Genomic DNA, 16,738 nt, shown 5'->3' with positions numbered 1-16,738 from the left:
GGAATAGGAGTTATACCAGAAAATGGGAAAATGACAGTTAGAGTTTTAAAATTAGGCCAAGAGGATGAAGAAAAAAAAAAACAACAAGAAGGTTTGGGCTGGGGAAGGGGAAGGAAATAGGGGAGGATTAAATATCGACCCCATAAGGGTTACAATTGAGAGAGAAGACTGTCCCATACGTGTATGTCAGTATCCTATATCTTTAGAAGGAAGGGAAGGTTTGAAGCCAGTAATAAAAGGACTAATAAAGGATAGGACATTAGAACCTTGTATTTCTCCTCATAATACCCCTATTCTCCCAGTAAAGAAGTCTGATGGGAGTTACAGACTAGTACAAGATTTAAGGGAGGTTAATAAAATAACTTGGTGTAGGCGAGACTGGGGGTTGCATGGTCGGGACGGACGGAGACGAGAGATCTCTGAAGCCAGGTTGTGGAACTTGTGGTTTATTGCAAAGGGCCTGCGTACAGGGCCCTGCTGGGAGCTGCCAGCTGCAGCTCGGAGCAGGCCCGAGAGAAGAGAGAGGATGAGAGGGTAATAACTTAAAAGGCAAGAGCTAAGAGCATAGTAAAGTAAGAGCAAGAGAGCAAGAGCACAAGAGCAAAAGTAAGAGAATAAGAGAGCGAAGTTCCCGTTACAATACAATAAATCATCGTCTGTGTTGAATATTCTGATTCACACTAACCAATCTAGTAGAGCATACAAATCCTATAGCATTTACATACAGCCTATAAGAATCACTATATTACCATATTGTGCTACATTTTTAACCCTAAAAACTACCCTTCTGCCAAGCTGGCAGGATCTGCTCTGACCCTTAGACCTGCCTGCTTGCAGAGGGTCTTGTATCATCAAAAGGGGATTACCTTCAGCTGGCCACACCATTGTTTTCCCGTTGTTCAGTAACTAAGGGATGTCAAAGCTTGCTTTCATTTCAATCTCGCTTATAGTTTCTATATTCTCAAAATCTTTTGCCAGGCAATCATATTTGTAAGGCCTTCCTGTTTCATCTTCCCCAACACTTGGACTCGCTACCCAGTGGTACCAAATCCTTATACTCTTCTAAGTCCCACCCCAGCATCAGTGCTTTAGTGTGGTGGATCTTAAAGATGCTTTTTGGGCTTGCCCACTACGTAAGGAGAGCCAAGATATTTTTGTCTTCATATGGGAGAATCCAAGAACTGGGAGAAAGCAGCAATTAAGATGGACAAAATTACCACAGGGGTTTACGGAATCCCCAAACTTATTTGGGCAAGCTTTAAAAACAATACTACAAGATTTCCCTACTCCTCCTGGAATACAAATTATCCAATATGTGGATGATCTTTTACTATCTGGGGAGCTGAAGTGAGAGAGGCTACTATACAATTTTTTAATTTTCTGGGAAAAAAAAAAAAAAGGAGGATTAAGGGCATCAAAAGGGAAACTGTAATTTGTAGAACCAGAGGTGAAATATCTTAGACACCTTATAAATAAAGGTAGCTGGAAACTCAACTATGAGAGAATTGCAGGAATTTTTATCCCTTCTCCCTCCTTCTTCAAAGAGGGAGATCAGAAAACTACTTGGATTATTGAAATACTGTAGATTATGGATTGAGGGGTACACACAGGCAGTAAAATTTGTGTATGAAAAATTGACAGAGAGAGATGATATTAAACGGACCAAGGAAGATATTGTTAAATTAAAAGAATTGAAGTTAAAACTAGCCTAAGTACCAGCTTTAGGCTTACCCTTGTTAGAAAAATCCTTTATCATTTATACATAAATACAGAAAATGGAGTAGCTAATAAAATTTTAACTCAGGAGTGAAGAAGAGTAAAAAAACGACTAGCTTATATATCAAAGATGTTAGACCCGGTAAGCCACAGCTAGCCAGTATGAATTTAAGCTATAATAGCTACTGCAATCCTAGTAAAAGAGAGTTGTAAGCTTACTTTTGGAAGTAAACTGGTTGTGTACACCTTGTACCATCTGAGGTGTGTTGAATCAAAGGAAAAAAAAGAAGAGAAGAAAGAGAGAAGGTGAAGTAGGGGGAGTGGTTAGCAGACTCTGGGATGTTGGAATGTGGAGTGACGACATCTTGGTGCTAGCAGAGAGTAGAAGTGTGAATGCGGGGGTTTTTTTTTGCATGCAAGGCAGGAAAGTGTCTTAACACATGGTTGTTAAGAGCTGGGTTCCGGAAAGGGTTTAGCAGAACAGGCCCTCCTTGAAGGGAAAAGAGGATAAGTTGACTAAAGAAAGAAAAAGAATGTCATGGTGTTCTCAACCTGAGAACACCAAGTTTGAGGTTGTCGATGTTGGGAGGTGTCTGCCTGCTCCAGTACGAGCGGCATGGTCTCGGGGGCTGTGGCAGGGACCGATTCATGGAGGTGACCCGGCGGCGGTGCTGGGAACAGATGACACGGGTTTGCCAGCCAGGAGCGGGCTGGCTCAGTGGCGGAACTGCCCAGGGTGGCTCCCAGACTGTCGGGGTCCCGAGTCCAGGACTGAGAGAGAGAAAGAAAGAGAGAGAAGAAGAGAGAGACGGGGCAGAAGGGACCCAAGGCATGCCACCAGGGTCCCCATGGCCATGGCTGTTTTCCCCTGCTCCCACCAGCCGGGAGCCTGCAGTGAAGTGGCAGCAGCGGGGGAAGAGCGAAGAACAGTCTTGACAGAAATGCTGTGAAAAGAGGGGGAGTGGGCTAACACTAAAAGATAAAATCAAAGCAGAAATTGCTGACTCTCCAAACCTCACAAAGTGGTTTATTTTTCTTATGTAAGAATTTTTTTTGGTTTAGTTTGCTGAAAAAAAAAAAAAAAAGTTGGTGGGTTTTTTTCCCCCCTGGAGAATGCGTTTGTAAGGCTAAAACAATTAAATGTTGCCCAAAAAGTAAAAAACAAAATATGTGATTCATCTCACGTTAAAATCGGCCAGGCTTTTCTCATTTAACTAACTGTAACTCACAAAAAGAAGAATTTGCCTCTGCAGCTATTATCTCATCTGGATATAAGAAGAAGAGGCTGCTGTGGACAAAGCTTTTAAATAAACCCAGAAAGTTTGGAAGAAAAGGGAATGTTAAAGTTAATGCAGTATTTGCTTTCTTTTATTACTATGCTATTAAGAAGTCCTTTCCAGGTACTACTGAAGCAACAATCTGAATCATGGAAAGAGGGTGAATTCATGCCAGCAGAATCAAAGGACTTGTGAAAGAACTTGAAGAATGGACTACTACATTTAAACCGGGTGATACCGAACTGACTTTCCAATGGGGACCGCGTGGTAATAGTTTGGGAAAACCCAAATGATCCAAGAAATGTACAAAGAGTAACACCTAATTAAGAAATAAGGCAATGCTTATATCACTGGTTTGGAGCACTGCCTGAATAAAACATCTCCTTGGGGAGGAATACTTCAGACAGAGGGGTCAAGACTGTTTTTGTATTCTGACCTTAGCCCGTGAATTGTACAGGGAAGAAGGAGAATTACTATTTCCATCAATAAACTGTATTTGATTCATTCCGATACTGGACATGATAGCTGGGTTATAAGTAAATGCTTGAATTGTGGGAATTGGTATTGTAGTTCACAAAATTTATGCTCTTATTGCGAGAAGTGTTAAAGTAATAACTTTGTTTTATGGATGGGAATTATTATTAGTGCCTGTTGAATAAGAGATACCTGAGGAACAGTGGGAAAAAACAGTTAAGGGATGTCAAAACCAATTTGCCTGGAAATTAGTTAAGAGAAAGTTACAAGGAAATAGACAGCAAGACCACACTGGCCTCTCTGTTCACCACCAAGAAGATCAAAAACACCTGCTGTGGGTTGCAACCTCACAGGCATGGGAGGTGGGAGTATAAGCCATACTGGACCTCTGTTATTCCTGGTTCTGGCACTCAGTTGTTGTCTTTTCCCTTTCAAGATACCAGCAAGATTGTGTCACAAATGCTACAGAAAGCATCACATAGAAAGAAAGCAAAGTTCCTCTTTTATTACACACACCTATGTCAACAGCCACTGTTATAACCCATCCAAATTAAGAACCTCTAGGCAAAATGGAGAAAATTATTGGATTACCAGAAACTTAGGAAAAGGTGGTAATAGATTTGGAATTGAATGTCCAAAAGGAGAGACGTGGATTTGTTTTACATTAATCTTAAAGATACAGTTCAGGATTCGGTAAAAAAATAAAACAAATAGTAAACAAAAAAGGTAAAACCAGCATAACAATTTAACCCTGTGCTGACCCCAAATTATATGTTGAGTCATATTACAAGACTCCAAGCAGTTATAGAAATGATAACAAATAAAGCCGCCCAGGCATTAGAGTTAATATCAAGTCAGCAAAGCCAAACAAAAACTGTAGTATATCAGAACAGGCTGGCTTTGGACTATTTATTGGCTAAAGAAGGGAGTGTTTGTGGAAAGTTTAATATATCAGATTGTTGAAAATTGATGACCACAGAAAAGTCATTCTAGAAAAAGCAAAAGAAATCAAAGAAAAGAAATACATATAATAACCCAGGTGCCAGTCCAAAAATTAGAAAACAATGTTAAAACCTAGCTGGTGGGGTAATGTATTAGAAGAAATAAAGATTTTTCATTCTATGTGAAAAATCTGTTTTAATATTTCTTCCTTGTGTAATCCCCTTTTTTATTTTGCCAGCATATACCAGAAGATGCAAGTAGAGAAGAAATATTGCTCAAGCCAAATGATTTACAAAGAATAAGAGTGGGGATTGTGAAAAATGCGTGTTTAATCATTGGCTTTTCACAAATATTAAAATGAATATTATATGTGTTGTGTTAGAAAGTAATGCTGTATTAATTCTCTTAAGTAGTGTGGTAAATGTACTTTTAGGTTATAACAAAACGTTAAAATAGAAACTATGCTATGTAGGATACTATTTTTTCTAAAGAAAGGACTCGCACTGAGATAGCAGTCACAGGACACCTAAATCTTTCAGAGAAAGGGAATTTATTGCTCCATTATCAGGAGAAACGAACTTCTTCCCGCCTCACACAGCTAGGATGACGCCGTTAGGCTTGTGAGGAAGAACTCGACGATGACCAGACAGAATCCTGTATTTGAATGGAATGTATACATCATGTATGAGGTGTATGAATATGCAACAGGCTATTGTTTTTAAGGGTTAACCCTCTGTTAACGGGTGTCCTTTTTCGGGCTTGTGCTGCCCAGAAAAAGGTACCCGGACGTCCGTAACTCTTTGTTTCTATTGTCTCATATTGTTCGAATCCAAATTCTCCAAATTATTATTACTCTAATTGTATTACTATTTTAATAACCCTTTTATTAATATTAAACTTTTAAAATTTTAAAAACAAGTGATTGTTTTTCACATATAACACTTTCATACCACTGCTCTCCAGCCGCGCGCACGCGCCCTTCCCCATCGGCGCTCGCGGTATTCGGAGCATCGACTGCTCTGGGAGCGGCTTTACTGCCTGCGCTGCGGCCCGACAGGGCGGGAAGTGCAGGCCGCTATCGCGAGCGGAGGCTGGACAGGAGAGGGGAGGTGACGGGCGGTGAGGGGCTTTGGGAGCCGCGATCCAGGATCTGTTATCCAGGTAGGAACAAGAAGGGGCTAGCTCGGGGCTCCCTCTCTGAAGTTACTGTCCTGCCGTCGCAGCCCTCTTCCGCCCGGAAAGGGCCGGAGCGGGGCGGGTGTGTGGCCGGGGCTTTGCTAAACGCTTCTTCTGTGTGCTCTGACCTCAGGCAGTTCGCAGGTGCTGTCGAGAATGGACATCAGGCCGAACCACACCATCTACATTAACAACATCAATGACAAGATCAAGAAGGAAGGTACGAGCGGCTGCTGGTCGCTTCTGGTTGTCCAGTGAAGCCTGGTCATTCACTTGCACATGGCACTTGTCTTACAAAGGGGCTTTTAGGAGCTTCCGGAGGTCTGTGAAGTGCTGAGCAGGAGATCATTATCCAAGCTCTAGGCAAACGCTTTCTTGTAATGAAACAGTAGCTAAAGCAAACAAATGCACCTCCCACTAGATCAGGTTGCTGAGATCTCCCTACAGCCCCATCTTGAACGCTTTTAGGGTTGGGGAGTCCACAGCCTCTCTGGGAAACCTGTTCCAGTGCCTCATAATACCCTGACATTAAAGGATATTTTTCCAGTATCACATCTAAGCCTCCTCTCAGTTTGAAGTCATGACCCCTTGTCCTGTTGCTCCAAGCCCTTGTAAATAGTACTTCTCCATCTTGTAGGATCCCTTCAGGTGCTGGAAGGCCAAAGATCACTCCTAAGCCTTCTCTTTTCCAGGCTGAACAACCCCAAATCTCTCAGCCTTTTCTCATAGGAGAGGTGCTCCATCCCTCTAATCAACTTCATGGTCTCCTGACCTTGCACCCACAGCTGCATATCCTTCCTGTGCTGGGCACCCCAGATCTGGATGTAGCCCTGCAGGTGGGGTCTCACCTGAGCGGGGCAGAATCCCTTCTCTCACAGGGTGCTGCTTTGGATGCAGCCCAGGACATGGTTGGTTTTTGGGCTGTGAATACACATATCCAGCCCCTTCTCCACCATCACCCCAAGTCTTTCTCAGTGCTGCTCTCCATCTCTAGTATCAGCCTGGGTTGATACTAGGGGTTGCCCTGACCCAGGTTTAGCACCTTGCACTTGGTCTGGTTAAATCTCGTAGGATTGCCATGGGTTAAATATAGGGTGTTAAACTACCTGTTAAGATTTCAAATTACTTCCTATTTTATCCCAGGTCTTAAAGTAATTTTTAGGGAAAGTGCTTTGATAGAACACTTTTTTAAATAAAAAAACATATAGTTAATATAGTTAGTCAGGAGCAGGTGGAGAAAGTGACAGCGGACTGGTATTACTAAGTCTCAATATCCATAAAGAAGAGGCAGCATTCTTATATTGCTAAAATAGTTCAAATGTAAGGGTTTTGTGTTAGAATGCTTACACAGTACAGATTATTTATTTAGCTTGATTTGGATAGTACTAAGATTTAATTTGGCATGTATTCAGGTTATTGTAGATAATTAAAGTAAATCAAATGCAGCCGTAAGCTGCAGTAGTCTCATAAAAAATAATTTGGATCCAGAATATGAGTGAGAAAATTGATTAAATAGTTACAACCAAAATTTACAATTTTTTTTAGCCTTTAGGTAGTTACTATTGTGCTGCATTCTTGTTTTGCATCATATCTCTCTACTGCTGCTTGTTTCAGTTTTGATTTTCTGATCAGTCAAAGATGGTTGTCATGCATCATACTTGATTGTGTGAGAGAGTGTGTGTGCATATCCCTGTATGAAAATATGTTTTTACATACCTTTATGTAACTGTGATTCCCTTGGAATGGTAGAATGGATGGCATTACAACTTCTTCAGTACCCGAATCCTTGAGGTATGAAACTGAATGTTGCACACCAGTTTACAAAACCTGGACAAATAAACTTGTAATGATGTAACAGTTTTGACAAACTCATGTACTCACTGTGTGAACTAAAGCTTCAAAAAAATGTTGTTCCCAAAGGACAGCAGACTCCGTAGAAGTGGAAATTTGCATGTAACCTGTTATAATCGGTTTTATCCCTTGGTCCCTAGAGCTGAAGAGGTCCCTGTATGCATTGTTCTCACAGTTTGGTCATGTGGTCGACATTGTGGCTTTAAAAACTATGAAGATGAGAGGACAGGCATTTGTTATATTTAAAGAACTTGGATCATCTACCAATGCTTTGAGACAGCTACAAGGCTTTCCGTTTTATGGGAAACCAATGGTAAGTTATTTTGTAATCTTTGTAAAGTAGAGAAATACCCTGATGGGGTATTTTTCAGTGGTACTTGCACCTTAGGAATGAACTCTCCTATGTAGTTGTTACCAAAGGATTACTTGGGTCACATCCTGATGAGTATCTCCATTTGTGCAAGCTGGAGGGATGCTGAAGAGACTGCAGTTACAACCACACACACTTTGAAGTTAACATGGAGGGCTTTTTGTTTTTCTATGCTGGATTAAAGTTTTTAAGATGTTAAATACTTTCATTTTACTCCTCATGTCTTCCATTGAATCGGTTAAATTAATTCTGTAGTATTATTGAAATTAGATTAGTTTTCAGTTGCTTTATGGTAGAGTAACATTAACTACTCTTAGATTGGTAATGAATAGCTAGAATGTGATGCTTCCTTTTTGAGGTAACAGTGAGAAGGGTGAAGATCTCCAGTTTGCTTTCCAGATGTGACCACTGTTTTTTTTTTTTTTTGAATTGATGGCTAGTTCTGCTTGATAGTAGATCACCAAACCAAGTAACTGTACTTCAGTATAACTTCAGTGAAGCAAATACAGTGCTGGTTGATAGAACATGATTTAATAATGTGCTTCATGATATGCAGAGTTGCACAGGTGACCTGCTTTGTTCTTGTCTGCTTGCTTGGACAATTAAGCATCTCTTAATTCTGCAGCTGTTGGTGAAGTGTAACAATACATGCAAATGGCCCACAACTTCAGCAATGGATGGGTACAGTTCTACTGGCTCTCAGCTTATGGCTTTGAGCACTGAAGAGAGCAGTTGTGCTGCTGAGCCGCAAGCTATTTGCCTTAATACCTTCAGATTCTCTAATTAAATCCTTAACACAGAATTTTGCAAACTCAGTCTGCCTTAGGGAGTTTTTGTGCTCAGTAGAACTCAATAAGAAATAAAAGGATTGAGGCTTCATAAGCTTTGAAATGTACTTCCATCTTTGAACATTGCCTGCAACCTGTATACTCTAAGCACTAAACAAAAGCATTAAAAAAATCTTAAGCTGTTGTGTAGTTTTGTATTGAGGTAGTCTCTGATAGGAAAAACAATTGATTTGTGTGCATAAATAATAATGTTTGCACACTGGTATAGTTATACCTGCATCTGCTTAACCTTCAGCTGTGGGGGGCCTTTGACAAAAGAACAGCAGCATTTATGCAATCCAGTTGGGATTAAGGTGCATAATTGCCTTTTCTGTTTAAGAAGTTTGGGTTTTACTGAATTTACGTTTCTGCAGAGATCTGAGAAATCACTTTAAAATTTAACTCTCTTTAAAATGGGACTGAAAACTCACCGTTTTAATAGAAGCTAGTGCCGCTTTTCTCAGATGTCCTCTGTGTAGCTCAGCTGTATCTCTCTGTAGGTGCTGCTTTGACAGATGTTAAAAATATGTTGTTGGATAAATGGAGTTCAGATTTCAATGAGCTAAAGTTATTATTTTGTATATTAGGGGTTTTTTTAGATTCCTGTAATTGTGTTCAGAAAAAACTATGAGAATTGGTTACTCTATAAGTGTACCTACACTTTATAACAATGTTTTTAATATAAAAAGTTTCTGCGAAAAAAAGGTGTAAATACACAGTTAATGTAAGTGGTGCAAAATGTTCAGTATTATTAACTGTAGAATATACTCTGTTTTTCTTTTAAAAAGCGTATTCAGTATGCAAAAACAGACTCTGATATCATCTCTAAAATGCGTGGGACTTTTGCTGATAAGGAAAAAAGAAAGGAAAAGAAGAAAGCCAAAACTCTGGAACAGTCAGCAAACGCACCAAATAAAAAGGTTGTCCAGGTAAGCTGCTTCTCTGTCAGGAAAAAACCCCAACAAAACCACAAACAAACAACAAAAAACAAACAAACAAAAAACCTACAAAAAAACCACCATCAAAAAAAAATACCCACACAAAGGCTATTCTAAATAATTTTTTTAGGACTTGATGTTGTCTTTTGTTGCTTTTCAACTCCCTAAATTGGGGTCTGTTGATTATCTAGAGCTCTCAAGCATTTACTAGAAGTTGAAGCAGAGGGGGCTGGTTATGTAGTCCTTGCTGTTGCTTTTTTTTTCCTCCTTTGCTATTACCAGATGAAAATAAAGATGGAGGGCAAAGGTACAACAAACCAAAGTAGAAATTAGCCTCTTAAGAAAAGGAAAAAAAAAGGAGATTATGCTTGTCTTTAGTACTGGCTTCAAGTGCTCAACCAGCTCTTCTCTTCAGTGTTTTAATTCCATGTTGCCTAATAAGGACAGAAGAATGGTAAATGAGAACAAGACAATTTATTTATGTTAGATATTAGATGTTCCATGTTAGATTAACAGGAGTTAGGTTGAAATTTATCTCCATTAAGGGTTGGCTTGTCTAAAGTAACAACATTTAGTAGCTTTTGTGCTGGAGTATAGCAGAAAACATCAAAGCACCTGACCAGATCCCCCCAGTTTATACATTGGACATGATATTCTGTACTATGGAATGTGCTTTTGGACAGTTCTGGTCAGCTTTCCTGGCTTCCACGTGGCTTCTTGTGCACCTACTCACTAGAAGAGCATGGGAAACTGGAAAGTCCTTGATCCAAACAAGCACTACTTATCAACAACCAAAACATCAGTTCATTATCAGTGTTACTCTCATACTAAATTCAAAACACACTGTACTAAGAAGAAAATTAATTCTATCCCATGTGAAACCAGGATGCCTGTCTAGGCCTTCATTTTCAAATCTATCTCTCTGTCTAATAAATAAAATTCTGTAATGTGGGGAAATACATGACTCAGCCATTAGATTGATCAGGTAGTACTGATGTTATTTCTTTTGATTGCCTGGTTTTGGAGCCAAGTAAAATTCACAGGATTTGTTCCCTTTGGGAAGTATCTCATAGGCACCAAATGTTCTTGGACTGCAGCCCAAAAAAACCTTTAACATATGTCTTGAATTGTAGAGAAACATGGTAATATGTGCTTGTTTATTTCTAATGGAGCAGCTTTGTAAAACTATTTTGTACTTATTTTCTAGGGAGCAACACAGAATTCAGCCAGTGCTCCAGGGACTACACCACAGAATCAGGTAATGTTTTTTATTTTTATCACTAAAAGCACTAATGTTTATAATTATTCTCTATGAATAATAGTTTGTTACACATGGAAGCTTGATATATTTTACAGCTTTGATTTTGTTCTATGAGACATGTGTACAACAGCTACATGACAGTAAACAAAACAAATCCCCTTTTTACTATATCTGGTTGACAGGAAATGAGAATCTGCAGTTTCTTATTACTATACAGAAAATCATACTGGAATCTTAAGTTTGGACTGTGCTTAGTATCGGTTGAAGGATTCTTAATTTTTTTTTCATTGCTAATAAGTTCCCTTTAACTTACGTTTTTCTGGCAGCAGATAAAGAAAAGGAAGACAACATAGGATGCCAAAATATCTGCCTAAAAGCTTTATTTGAGGAGTTTGGGGGTTCTCTGCTCACTTTTTTCTTTTTTCTCACAAGTGTCTTGTTTTCCAAAGGATTGTGTGGAGATGTAGGAACAACTCCCTACACTTCATTCATGTTGTCTGCTCAGTGACCTTCTAAATGATTCATGTTAGAAGTGGTAAAGAGCCAGGATTTACAGGAGAGCAAGTACCATAGAAGAGTATATTTGCCTGCCCTGCATATTTCTTGAGTACTGCCGCGGCATACATAATCAACAGGGGAAAAGGTCTTGCTCCCTGGATTTTCAGGCACAATATGTGCATGTCAGTTTGCATCAAAGCACAACACTGGGTGTTTGGGTATTTCTTTGAACATCAGAAGTTTATTTTCTAATGGCACTACCTGGAATATTTCCATCAGTAGAAGGAGATTGTTCTGCTGAGGTTTTTTATTTGGCACTGCTTTGAGGATGTTTGAAGTTAGTTAGGGTGTCCAGTTTACTTTTAGATTTATAGTTTACTTGATGACTTGAAGATTCCAGTATCACCAAATGACTACTCAGCCTTTTCTGTGGTGAGTGGCTACAAATTCATATTAGCAGGCAAATCTGTTACAAGACTAAAGCTCTAAATCTAAAGGGTTTTCTAATTATGACATTTTAATTGAGCTCTGTAATGAAACCATGTGGATTTTGTGAGTTTTGATTGCCCAGAGATACTCAGTATTTTGGTTGTACTGCAGGTAAACAAGGCTTGGTTACCCTCTGCTTTCCGGAAGGATGTGAGTCCTTCATACATTCTACCACTGCCTTACAAGTTCTTGAATAGCACTGCAGGCACTACTGTGGCATGTGGGTGCAGAGAGTACTGCAGTGTCAGCTCTTGACTAGTTGAGTTTAAATGTGACATCTAAGACAGTATGGTATTGTGATTTTTGTAGAAGTAAGAACCTCTCCAAATTAATATATCTGTGTAAAAGAATGAAGGGGCTCTGCCTGCATATTGATAAAGGTGTGGTGAAGCCCATATAGAATGTTATGAGCAAAACTAAGGAAATGTGAGTCTTGATTCAAATAATCATGCAGACAGATGCAAAGGAGCTGTATGCAACTATGTCTTCTGAGCTTTGATCTGTTCTTGCAGGTGCCTGATAACCCACCAAACTATATCCTTTTCCTTAATAATTTGCCTGAGGAAACAAATGAGATGATGCTGTCCATGTTATTTAATCAGTAAGTTTTGAATAGAAATGATTTCTCCTTTGAATTCTTCTGTAACCTGTGTGTGTTTTCTCAGTTAACAAGCTCACTTTTTAGAAATAAGAGTTTCTTCTGAAGGTATTTCAGCTGTTTGCTTTACTGCCAAGGTTACAGATGTCAGTTCTGATGACTTGGTTCAGAAAGCAAATCTGATCATTTTTATAGCTGGTTTTAATTGTGTGATTTATCTGCTATCAATTTGCATTAGACTCAAGCTGGTGATTGTAATACTAAAGTCTGTAGGACAGCAGGAGCAGTTTTAAAGCTAGTTAGATTGCTTCTGTATGTGTAGAGCTCTAATTAAACTGCTTCCATATAATATTTCTTAATTGAGACATAGTTCTAAGGATAGAACATGTAAAATCCTTCAATTTAAAGCTTTCATTAGCAATAACTATTGCACTAGTAGATGTTTCTGATAAGAAGCTACTGAAGAGAGATGTATTATTGAGCTAAGAAGTATTTTTTGACTCTCACCTTATTTTAAAGGTTTCCCGGATTCAAAGAGGTACGCCTAGTGCCAGGGCGCCATGACATTGCATTTGTGGAGTTTGAAAATGAGAACCAAGCAGGGGCTGCTCGAGACGCTCTCCAAGGATTCAAGATCACTCCATCTCATGCCATGAAAATCACTTATGCGAAGAAATAGCTATATGCTCCTATAAAGGACTTCTGTGGATATGTGTTTTTTTTAAAGACATTGATACTCTGGTCAGGTAGCATGTTTGCTGTTCTCTGCAGATAAGACTCAAGTAGAATTGCCACAATGACCAGGGCACATTTCCATAGATCACCCGGATAGTAACTTTTTCTGTTGAAATACTAATTTTTATAAAATAAAATATAAATATGCTGTTTTCAAGCCATGTTTTTTCCTCAAGTCTGTCTCATTATTGATTAGCCTTGCAGGGCTTTATTCAGTTTAAGAGCTTTTAGGTGACCCTTATTTCTCCGAAGTGAGTGCTAAAAATAGCTTTCTTTCCAGAGCAAAAGTATGATCAGGGATGCTGAATGCCAGCACATTCTGAATAAATACAGCTTCACTTAGGAAAGACAGCTTATCATTAGTGGTTTTTCTCCCCAGGTATAGTTAGAAATTGATTATAGTTTGGCAGTAATGCAATTCAACTTGGTTTTGTTGTGGTGGCTGGCAGTAGAAACAAGTCCTGAGAGGAAACATAAAAGTTTCAGATTTTTAGCCAAGCTTTTCCAAAATACATGACCTAATGCTTCTGGGTTTCTCAAGGTTTGATTTACTTTATTTTTTTCTCATTTGTTAAAAACTTTATGGGTTTTTTGTGACATGTCTGTATTTTAATGCTTATTTTCATATCTGCTACAGCAAAGCACTGCCCATGGTCAGGCCTTCAAACTGTGCAAGTGGTGTTAAGATTTGTTAAAGAGAGAATTTTTTTTTTTTTAGATTGTGTTGGAGGTTAGGATTTTTTCTTTTTTCCCCTTTCTCTTGGGGAATTTTCTCCTATGTGTTGCCTAACAGATAATAAGGAGTTAGATAAAAGAAGTTGTCAGTGTGGGGAGAAGGAATGCCGTTGGTTGCAGCCTCTTAGCTGAGGGCTTTTCTCTTGGGAAGAGCAGAGACACTGCAACATTTTTAGCTGGAGGTCGGGGCTGGGCTCAGCTCCTCTGGATCAGAGTGGAGCAGTTTAACTGCAGCTACTGCACTGCAGGAGAATTTGCTGCCACCGTGGTGTCCAGCCCAGCACCAGTTACAATAATTTGGAGGGAAGAGGGTAATATTTTCCATTCCAAGGGAGGTTTCTGCCTTCCTTAGCAGACACCTGTCTTTCAAACCAATGGGAAAATTCTAATTTTCAAACAGATGTGAAATTCCAAAAAAAAAAAAAAAAAAAGGGTTTCACTACTGTATTTTTACTGAAGAGTGTGTAAAATTGCTTAAGGGGTGGACTAGGTCTGGGGGTGTAGTATCCAGCTCTATTCAGAGTTTTTTCTTCCCATGTGGCACACCCTTTTAATAGCACCATGGAGCAAAGAGCTGACAGTCCATCTGTTAGCGGCAGTGTTGGAATATAGCCCACACCAGTCAGTATCCTGTTACAAATCAACTGTTTTCAGTGGGGTTTTTTTTTTTTTTTTTGGCAGGCTTTCTGGAAGTCAGAGGTGGAGAAATTGCTCTGTGTTTACAATAGCCCAAGGGGCTGGGTATTCAGCTGTGATACAGGGAAATGCTCTTTATAATTCCTCAGTTTAAACTCTGGCTGAGAGCATCCTACTTGTCCTCACTTCTGAAGGTTACTGGAGTAGCTATTGGTGACAAAAGAGGTTAGGTCTCAGTTCTGGTGCAGAATAGAGAAATTCTTCACTAGAAAGTTTTATAGGAGAAAAAATTTTTTGTTCCTTCAGACTTCTAGAGGATTTTGAAAGTCTGAGTGAAATATGAGTTTGCTGTTCCAATGAATGGCTTCTTGGTGGTGGTGTAGCAGACAACACATTCTTGTTTTCTCTTTGGAAAGAGTAACACAGCTTTGTGTAATCAAAATGCAGCTAGCTTGACACCTGGAATGCTCTTTAGGCAGATTACAGAACTTCGTGCTACAAATGGTAAAATTTCTAGCCCTGGTCATGTAGATTCAGGATAGTTTAATATACTGTACAGCAGGTGTTGATGGTGATGCTAGGCAAACCCTTCATTTACTTGTATCTTATCTGACATGCAAATAGATCTTCACAATGTTCCACACTCTGTGCTTTGAAAACTCTGCAAGGAGATGTAATAGAAAAACTATAAGCCGTCTGCATTATGGATATCAGTAAATATCCTCATCCTCAAATTTATATTGCTCCTTAAAAATAATTATCACTGGTGATTCAAAGGACAAGACAGTTCTAAAAGGGACAATATAATAATTCTCTGGGAAAGTTTAGAATAAAAGATTGTAGCAGTATGAAAAACAATAGAAAATAGAATCTGCAAAGTCACTACAATGTCTTTAATGTGTCATCCCCCTTACGCTATATAGGGAAATATGTAGAGTTGTCAAAACAACTTCATTTGAGCTGTATCCCCTTCTCTGGACAGTGCAAGTGTAGAGGTTAAGAAATGCATGGAGATGCATAGACCTTACCCAACCAGAGAGAGATCTGTAACTGTTTTCCAGTTCTGTTCTAGACCTGTTTCTCGTGTCTTTTTCTAAATCTGACTTCTCATCATGTTGCCATTCCCCCTCAGCATATAACTCATTTTACTAAAATTAGTGGGTTTTGTGGAGAGATGCTGAATGTTAGAACCTGGACTTAGTTTTCAGGGCACATGGGATGTTTGGCTTCAAAGATGTAACAGTAAATGTTTGAAATAATTGGGTCATGATAATATCTGTCACAGTGTGAGAAACACTCTCCGAGATCACTACTGTACCTCAAAGCAAGAACAACATTGTAAATGTGGGTTTTTACTGACTGATAATGCTACATGATACCAATGGCAGTGAAAGAACTGTACCTAAAGGGAGAAGTGGGAGATATCTGGACCCGCAAAAGACCTGAGAAAAGCAGACCTGACATGGCAGATGGCCCAAGCAGAGGTAACAAGGCACAGATGCTGCAGCTTGTACCTTCAGAAACACAGCCATCTTATATTTAAATTCAAGTTTCATCCCTGCACTCTGTTCAGGAGGTGATGTCTTTGCATTTAGTACATTTGAATGGGTTCTTCTTTCACAAGCTTGCATCATTTCTTTGTGAAGTGTGAAAAGCACCAATCACTTGTTTTAAAATTACTTGTTTTAAATTTTAAAATTTAAATTTTTTTACAATTTACTTGTTTTAAAAGTTTAAGTTTAATAGTAATAAAATAGTTATAAAAATAGTAATAAAAAATTGAAGTAATAAACATTTGGATGATCAGAATTAGGAAAATAAAAGACAATAAAAAGCAAAGAATTACGGATGTCCTTTTTTTGCACTATGCCAAAAAAGCACACACTTCACTAACAAAGGATTAACTTTTAAAAGCAATAGCTTGTTGCATATTCACATATTTCATACACAATGCAAACATTCCATTCAGACTAGGCATTTTTTTGTTTATTGTCAACTTCCCCTCTGCATCTTGTAAATCAATCGCCTTGATCCCCACAAAGTCTCGCTTTTCCCAATAAGGAGGCAATAATTTTTCTCTTGAGATCTTGGTGTCTTGTTGCTGTATCTTTATGCAAAGAATTTCTTGATTATCTTATCTAGTTCTAGAGCTAGTTACAAAAAGTATCTTACATCACATGGTTTCTATTTTAATATTATGTTATAGCCTAAAAAC

At 38.9% G+C, this 16,738-nt stretch overlaps 1 protein-coding gene across 1 annotated transcript; it reads left to right on the top strand.

Annotated features, from left to right (window-relative positions):
- Positions 1-5,414: 5,414 nt before the first annotated feature.
- On the top strand, positions 5,415-13,313 carry SNRPB2 (small nuclear ribonucleoprotein polypeptide B2). Its single transcript, XM_009097030.4, has 7 exons — positions 5,415-5,570; positions 5,719-5,805; positions 7,577-7,749; positions 9,422-9,562; positions 10,779-10,829; positions 12,332-12,420; positions 12,937-13,313. Exons 2-7 carry the CDS (start codon positions 5,742-5,744, stop codon positions 13,094-13,096), a joined length of 678 nt encoding a protein of 225 aa, XP_009095278.1. The 5' UTR covers positions 5,415-5,570; positions 5,719-5,741; the 3' UTR covers positions 13,097-13,313.
- Positions 13,314-16,738: the final 3,425 nt, after the last annotated feature.

The sequence above is a fragment of the Serinus canaria genome, chromosome 3 (genome assembly GCF_022539315.1).
Source record: "Serinus canaria isolate serCan28SL12 chromosome 3, serCan2020, whole genome shotgun sequence".
NCBI lineage: Eukaryota > Metazoa > Chordata > Aves > Passeriformes > Fringillidae > Serinus > Serinus canaria.
The sequence above is the reverse complement of the archived record's forward strand: the minus strand, read 5'-3'. Positions and strand labels throughout refer to the sequence as shown.

Coding starts and splice junctions, on each gene's coding strand:
- SNRPB2 (XM_009097030.4), top strand. CDS start 5,742: ATGGACATCAGGCCGAACCACACCATCTACATTAACAACATCAATGAC. Junction 9,563..10,778: donor CAAATAAAAAGGTTGTCCAG/GTAAGCTGCTTC, acceptor CTTATTTTCTAG/GGAGCAACACAGAATTCAGC. Junction 10,830..12,331: donor GGACTACACCACAGAATCAG/GTAATGTTTTTT, acceptor CTGTTCTTGCAG/GTGCCTGATAACCCACCAAA.